We start from the raw sequence: 7,845 nt of genomic DNA, 5'->3' as shown, positions 1-7,845 counted from the left end.
CTCCTAAGTGCTGATTCTAGTGACCTTTCTTTCCCTTTACCCTTTAAAAATTGTGAACACTAACCACATCTATTAGTGGTTGTCTTCTAAGTTGATCTCACTGATGCTCCCCTTTACCTTCTTGTAATTCTCATATTCAGCTTCCATGACACACTTTTTTGTCCTCCTGCATTCTCCTAGGCTGCACTTCCGTCTCCTTTGGTTCCTCTCTCTGTGTATCCTCCTTTGTTGCATCTCCTGTCTCTGTCCTTTATTGTTATCCACTTGCCCATCCCAAACTTTTGTCTCACTGCTGAGCTTCACACGATTATTTACAACCTGGTCGTTCCATGGGCAGTTCACACTCAGCATGTCTAAAATAAACTCTCACACTGAACCTCGTGTCGCCACTTGGGATCCCTAAATCTGCTCCTCTTCCTCTGTTTCCTTAATTGACATTCTCATCATCTACCCAAGTTTTGTTCATTCAAGAAATTATATCCTTGGGACTTCCCTGGTGGTCCAGTGGTTAAGACTCCGTGCTCCCAATGCAGGGGACCCGAGTTCAATCCCTGGTCAGGGAACTGGATCCCACATGCATGCCACAACTAAGAGTTCGAATGCCACAACTAAAGATCCCACATGCGGCAACAAAGATCCCGCGTGCCGCTACTAAGACCCGGTGCGGCCAAATAAATAAATAAAATTTTAAAAATTAAAAAAAAAAAAGAAATTATATCTTTGACCTCAGATTTTTTTCTTTTTATCCCCCACATTCAGCTGGTCCCCTTACCCATTATTTCTAAATGCTTCTGGTTCATCTTCTCACCATCCCCATGGCAGAGGTACTTGTTTTTGGCCTTGGCTTTTGCAAAACTGTCCCTCCCAAGCTCTGCCTCCTATCTGTTGCCCAATCCACAGTGCTGCCACGTCTTTTTTTTTTTTTTTTTAATTGGGGTATAGTTGTTTCACAACGTTGTCTTAGTTTCTACTGTACAGCGGAGTTCCCTGTGCTATGCAGCAGGTTCTCATTAGTTGCCTATTTTATACATATTAGTGTATATATCTCAGTCCCGATCTCCCAATTCATCCCACCCTCGGTGTCCATACGTTTGTTCTCTATGTCTGTGTCTGTATTTCTGCCTTGCATGCCACTTCTTAAAAGAAAGATCCAAACCTGTGGTGTTGGATCATCAAAAGTATTCTTTCCATAGGAGAATGATAATGCTATATGAGTGCAAATTCCAAGGAAAATGCAGTACCTCCAGTATCTAGCTAGAATCTTGACAGTGCTATGTCAAGCTAGTGTGCAAGATCAAAGACACTGCTGACAGGGCTGTTAGTTTGTAGAATGAATATGTGGCAGTCAGAAAAAATTCTATGGCCAAATGAATAAACAGTGGCAGTGCATTCTAGAACAGCACTGTTCACTAGAAATATAAAATGATCCTTTTTTATACACATTACAGAGTGTTTTACATGCTGAGTATGTGCTCTGAATTGATATCTTCCAACGGTTCTATGACTTTGTTAGCTTCAGAATTACAGTGTAAAGCACATGATAGCAAAATCGTCTTATCTCTGGATACTTACAACCGTGGCCCTGGGAACCTGTCTGAAGATCACAAGTTTTTGAAGCTTTCTGGAAAACTCTCAGGTTAATCAACAAAGAGCACAAGTAAATTTAAAAAGTGGTGCCTGCAGGCCACATACTAGTGGTGCAGATGTTTGGCACGCTGCTCATGAGTTAAAGGATGCTGAAAGCACCAATGAAGTTTTTCCGAAAGTAAGAAAAACACGGTCCGGAAGGTGAAGCAAACAGGCATCCTTTACTTTTCCTTCATGGAAAAGACAAATGAAGAGAATTCACAGAAGTTACAGTTGACCAATACACATGGGGAAAACGTGCAATTTCAGCTATTATCAAGCAAGTATGAATCAAACAAGGAAATGCCACTTTTTGCCTAGCAAAGAGGTTTAAAAGGACAGTAGTACTCCATACTGCTGAGGGTGAGGAGGGTACTCTTCCAGTGAGACTTCCTTGGTGGTGAGGGCAAATTAATAAATACAACCTGTCTGGAGAGGGAGCATAAAGTAATTACACTTCTAGGAACCAACCCTAAGAAAATAATGCAAAATGCAAAGATTTAGGTATGAAGACATTTATTTGTACAAAGTACAACCTAAATATCCATTGATGGCAAAATAGTTGAATTATGAATCTACACGCCAATATATTATGCAACCATGAAAAAAGGAAAAAGTGATATATAAGCATTAAGGCATGTAGCAAGGATACAAAAGTACTTTGTCGATTTTGAGTTTTTAAATTTTTATATAACAATTATATAAATCCAGATAATTTGAAAGAAAACCACGATCCAGGTAATCTCCATTCATTTACCAGTCGTTACTTGGGCAAGTCACTCAGACCTTTTTGAGACAGTTCCCTTTGTAGAATGGCGATAATACCTAGCGGGATGGTTGGGGAGATTAAATGGGATCATTCGTCTAGAAAGGTACCAGGCCGGTGAGCAGGATTCAGTGTCCGTCCCTTCCCTTTCCCTTTAGGTCATGGTTTCCTACATCTGGGGAAATTGCTCAGTCCCCAGGCTTGCTGCCTGAATGAGCAAGGGAAACAAATTACGGCGCCAGGCTTTTCTGTTAATCCCTCTCATGTCACCCCGCCGGCTGAGGGCGGCAAGGCCGTTTACGCGCCACGCCGGGGAGATCCGGACACCGGGCGGTCTCTGGGCGGCGACGCGCACTTCGAATCAAAACCGCGCCGGGGCCGGGCGGAACTCCGAGGAGGTTGCCGGCTCGCGTGGTTTGGACGTACCCTCCCAGCTACAGCAAAGCGAGGCAAGAGAGCCGCGCGCACGCGCACACAGCTACCCCGTCTCCCGCCGGCGCGCGAGCTCTTCCCACGCCCAGTGCGCGAGTCCCCGCCCCTAGCCACGGCGCGCCGGGGGTGGGGGCGAGGCGGGGCTTCGCGAGGAGTCACGGGACGCGGCACCAATCGCGGGGCTTCTCCGCCTCGGGGTTCGGTTTGAAATTCTGCGGTGGCCTAACGGCTCGCGGAACGGCTACCGGGAGTGAGACCGCCGGTGCTTGCGGGTGGTTGCTGCGCTCGGGCCCGCGTGGAGAGGGTCGGGGCCTCGACGTCCGCCCGCTTGGACCGTCCGCCATGAGGAGAAGGTGCGGGTTGTGAGGGAATCGAGGGGACGTGGGAGGGATCTGTGCCGGTCCCGGGTGCGGGGCGGTGGCGGGGCGGTGCGGAGTCCGAGAGGCCGCCTTAGGCCGTGGGCCGGGGTGTCTCTTCAGCCGGCGCCCGAGTGAGGCTGGAAGAAGCCAGGCACGGCTGGGAAGCGGCGAGCCGGTGCACGGGCCGCGGGCCCTTGGCGGGGTGGAGGCCAGACCTGACGTGCGCCTTCCCCGGGGCCGCGGGCTCCCGCAAGACCCGACGCCCGGGTGCGGGCCGAGCGCAGGTGCCCGGGAGAAGCGGCGGGAGGCCAGGCGGGCCCGCGGCGCCCCCGGTGCGGGGCGGTCAGAGCTGGCGTCCGGGAGCCCCACCCTCTCCGCCAGCAAAGCGTCTCAGGTGCTGCTGCTAAGCACCGACGGCTTGTCCTAAGTCCTGAGTCTTTTATGGTCAGTGTTTCTAGTTTTTCTTTAAATAAAGCCGTGCAGTTTTTAATTTATCGTTGCTTTTCGATGTATCTGGGTTGCAGTGTTAACACTTTACTTGAATTGGAAAGATAGCTTGGTTTTCGTGCAAGTTGGAAAACTCCGATAAAGGAATTCTTTTCCCGTCGTTTTAACAACTTCTCAGGCAGTGCTGGGAAAGGAGTGTCCGAATTGAAATTGGGACCAGGCGTACCACAGTGCCACCTACCAGCCTTGTGACTTTGGGCAAAAATGTTGAATGTCAGTTTGCTCATCTCTAAAATAAAAATAATGCCAGTGCATAGGACTTTTGTGTTAAAAGCGATGCAGATGTTAACCTTATTTTCTATAAGTAGTGGGTGAAGCATTGTGATGATTCATTATTAAATAATTTATAGTTATTAGTCAAACTGATTGATATATGGCTTTGTAAGTTTCCTCCTTCCATGATTACTAATTCCGACCGTTCTTTTTCAAATGCTTGCCCGCGTGAGAATGGGAATGGAGTACAAATCACTGGTACCATTGGAAAAACAGATCTCAGGTGTAAGGTTGTGGATTACAAATATCTTATATAAAAGACAGCACATTTAAGCTGCTGTGCGTTTCAGCTAATGATGCATTCTGAGGACTAGTAAAATTTTAAATGACATTTTACAGGAAACTCTTACTCCAAGTCCATTAACAGTTTTTGGATTGTTCAGGCATCTACTGCTTTCAAGAAAGTAAATGAAGGGGGAGAAAAAGTTATCAATTAACTTTGGTTCCAGGCTGACAGATATAATGAGGCATTAAAAGAGCAACTGGAATTACTCTACTAACAAAACCAGACTTTCAGGTAATCTGGATTTCAGGTATTCATATTTAGAGAGGACTATGAGAAGTATGCCTGAGGAACATGGTTATCAGAATGGTCACTGAATTAACTATTGGCTATCGATTTCTGAAGCAGGTTGTACAGAGGAGCTTAACAAAGCTTCTCTGGAGGGCTATTTAGGAAAAAATAGGATAGTGTTTCAGTAGAATGCTGCCAGAAGGTAGGAAATCATTTAGAGGGTCATTTGGGATATCTTCCAGTCTAGTGACTTAGGTTCAAGAGACTGGAAAAATTGGCCCCCTTTTCAAGCTCTGTATTCTTGGGTGGTATTCTTGTAAGCACCCTCAGTTTTTCAGTGATGTACTAAGAAAAAAGTCAAGTTTGCACCTTTTAGGGAATTACCTGAAACCATTTAGAAAGGCACTACGTAATTGTACCATGATGATTATTTTTTTTTAATTTTTTATGCTTTTATTTATTTTTAAAGTCTTATTGAAATTTACAATGTTGTGTTTAATTGCTGCTGTACAAAGAAGTGATTCAGTTATACACATATATATTCTTTTTTTAAACACTATTTTATTTATTATTATTTTAAAATTTTATTTATTCATTTATTTTTGGCTGCGTTGGGGTCTCGTTGCTTCGCGTGGGCTTTCTCTAGTTGTGGCGAGCGGGGGCTACTCTTTGTTGTGGTGCGTGGGCTTCTCATGGTGGTGGCTTCTCTTGTTGTGGAGCACGGGCTGTAGGCCCACAGGCTTCAGTAGTTGTGGCTCGCGGGCTTTAGAGCGCAGGCTCAGTAGTTGTGGCGTACCGGCTTAGTTGCTCCGTGACATGTGGGATCTTCCCAGACCAGGGATCGAACCCGTGTCCCCTGCATTGGCAGGTGGATTCTTAACCACTGCGCCACCAGGGAAGCCCACATTTTCTTTATCCATTCATCTGTCGATGGACATTTAGGTTGTTTCCATGTCTTGGCTATTGTAAATAGTGCTGCTGTGAACATAGGGGTGCATGTATTTTTTCAAATTATAGTTAGTCTGGGTGTATGCCCCAGGAGTGGAATTGCTGGATCATATGGCAACTCTGTTTTTAGTTTTTTGAGGAACCTCCACACTGTTTTCCATATTGGCTGCACCAACTTACATTCCCACCAATAGTGTAGGAGGTTTCCCTTTTCTCCACACCCTCTCCAGCATTTGTTATTTGTAGACTTTTTATGATGGCCATTCTGACCAGTGTGAGGTGGTACCTCACTGTAGTTTTGATTTGCATTTCTCTAATAATTAGTGATGTTGAGCATCTTTTCATGTGCCTGCTGGCCATCTGTATGTCTTCTTTGGAGAAATGTCTCTTAAGGTCTTCTGCCCATTTTTTGATTGGGTTGTTTGGTTTTTTTGTTGTTGAATTGTATGAGCTGTTTGTATATTTTGGAGATTAAGCCCTTATCTGTCGCATCATTTGCAAATGTTTTCTCCCATTCCATAGGTTGTCTTTTCATTTTTTTATGGTTTCCTTTGCTGTGCAACAGCCTGTAGGTTTGATTAGGTCCCATTTGTTTATTTTTGTTTTTATTTCTATTGCCTTGGGAGACTGACCTAAGAAAACATTGGTACGATTTATGTAGGAGAATGTTTTGCTTATGTTCTCATCTAGGAGTTTTATGGTGTCATGACTTATATTTAAGTCTTTAAGCCATTTTGAGTTTATTTTTGTGTGTGGTGTGATGGTGTGTTCTAATTTCATTGATTTACATGCAGCTGTTCAGCTTTCCTAACACTGCTTGCTGAAGAGACTGTCTTTTCCCCATTGTGTATTCTTGCCTCCTTTGTCAAAGATTAATTGTCCATAGGTGTATGAGTTTATTTCTGGGCGCTGTATTCTGTTCCATTTATCCAAATGTCTGTTTTTGTGTCAGTACCATGCTGTTTTGATTACTGTAGCTTTGTAGTATTGTCTGAAGTCTGGGAGGGTCATGCCTCCTACTTTGTTCTTTTTCCTCAGGATTGCTTTGGCAATTCTGGGTCTTTTATGGTTCCACATAAATTTTAGGATTATTTGTTCTATTTCTGTGAAAAATGTCCTGGATAATTTGATAGGGATCACATTAGACTGTAGATTGAGTAGTATACCATGATAATTATTATTCACAGCGACTGCACTCAGGCGTCGTAAGATCATACAGCTTTTCTGAAACATCTTTATTTGTTCAAAAATTCTTCTTGAATGTTTATTATATATAAGACACCATTCTAAGTGTTGGGGATTCAGCAGTGAACACAACTGACATCCTTGCCCTTTAGAGGTTACATTTTAATAACAAATAAAAAAGGTAATAAGTAAGCAAATTTTACATTAAATGGTAATAAGTGCTATGGAGAGAAATCAAGCAGAGAAAGGGGATAAGTACTGAAGGTGTGAGAAAGGCGAGTTGCAGTGTTAAAGAGATTGGTCAGGAAAGGCCTCCCTGAGAAGGTGATCTTTGAGAAAAGACCTAAAGGCAGCAAGGGGCAAGCCATGGGACACCTAGGGGAAGACAGTCTAGGTTGAGGGAATAGCAAATGCCAGTGCCTGAGGTAGGATAGTGCCCGGTGGGTTCCCGAAAGAGCAAGGAGTCCAGTGTGACTGGAGTAGATTAAAGGGCTCTGGAGGCTTTTGTAAAGTCAGAAGCTTTTCCTCTAAGATAAGGAATCACTGGAGGATTTTGAGGGCATGGAGGCTTGTGGCTTCTGTGCACACAATAAGCTTAAGGAGGCCAAGGCAGGAGCAGGGAGACCAGTTAAAAGACCAGGGCAGTGGTACAGATGAAGAGATGATAGTGGTGACCTGGACCAGGGAGGTAAAGGCAGAAGTGGGGAGGCGTGAGATTCTGGCTGTCTTCCCCCCCACCCTTAATATTTATTTATTTATTTAGGCCGCACCGGATCTTAGTTGCGGCACACGGGATCTTTAGTTGCGGCACGCGAACTCTTAGTTGCAGCATGCTTGTGGGATCTAGTTCCCCGACCAGGGATCGAACCCAGCCCCTCTGCATTGGGAGCGTGCAGTCTTACTCACTGGACCACCAGGGAAGTCTTTTGAAAGTAAGGGTTATGGCAGGGATGTAAGAAAGGTGTCAGAATGATATAAGAATTAAACTCGTATAATTGGAATGTTGTGAAGAGTTTTAAAATTCTTTGAAAATTGTACTGTCTTCCAAAATATATAAACAGTTCATGCAGGTCAATATTAAAAAAACAAACAACCCAATTAAAAAATGGGCAGAAGGGGCTTCCCTGGTGGCACAGTGGTTGAGAATCTGCCTGCTTATGCAGGGGACACGGGTTCGGGCCCTGGTCTGGGAAGATCCCACATGCCGCGGAGCAACTAAGCCCGTGAGCCACAAT

The 7,845-nt window shown here is 44.6% G+C and overlaps 1 protein-coding gene across 4 annotated transcripts in view; it reads left to right on the top strand.

Annotated features, from left to right (window-relative positions):
* The first annotated feature begins 2,841 nt into the window (after positions 1–2,841).
* PRC1 (protein regulator of cytokinesis 1) overlaps positions 2,842–7,845 on the top strand; it is a 28,911-nt gene continuing 23,907 nt past the window's right edge. The window contains exon 1 of one of the 4 annotated variants that reach the window (XM_061179920.1): positions 2,842–3,177. In XM_061179920.1, coding sequence (XP_061035903.1) covers positions 3,167–3,177 — 11 coding nt within the window. In that variant the 5' untranslated portion in view covers positions 2,842–3,166. The remainder of the gene's footprint in view (positions 3,178–7,845) is intronic. The other 3 variants (XM_061179923.1, XM_061179919.1, XM_061179922.1) reach the window with 3 other exon arrangements.

The sequence above is a fragment of the Eubalaena glacialis genome, chromosome 2 (assembly GCF_028564815.1).
Source record: "Eubalaena glacialis isolate mEubGla1 chromosome 2, mEubGla1.1.hap2.+ XY, whole genome shotgun sequence".
Taxonomy (NCBI): Eukaryota; Metazoa; Chordata; class Mammalia; order Artiodactyla; family Balaenidae; genus Eubalaena; species Eubalaena glacialis.
The sequence above is the reverse complement of the archived record's forward strand: the minus strand, read 5'-3'. Positions and strand labels throughout refer to the sequence as shown.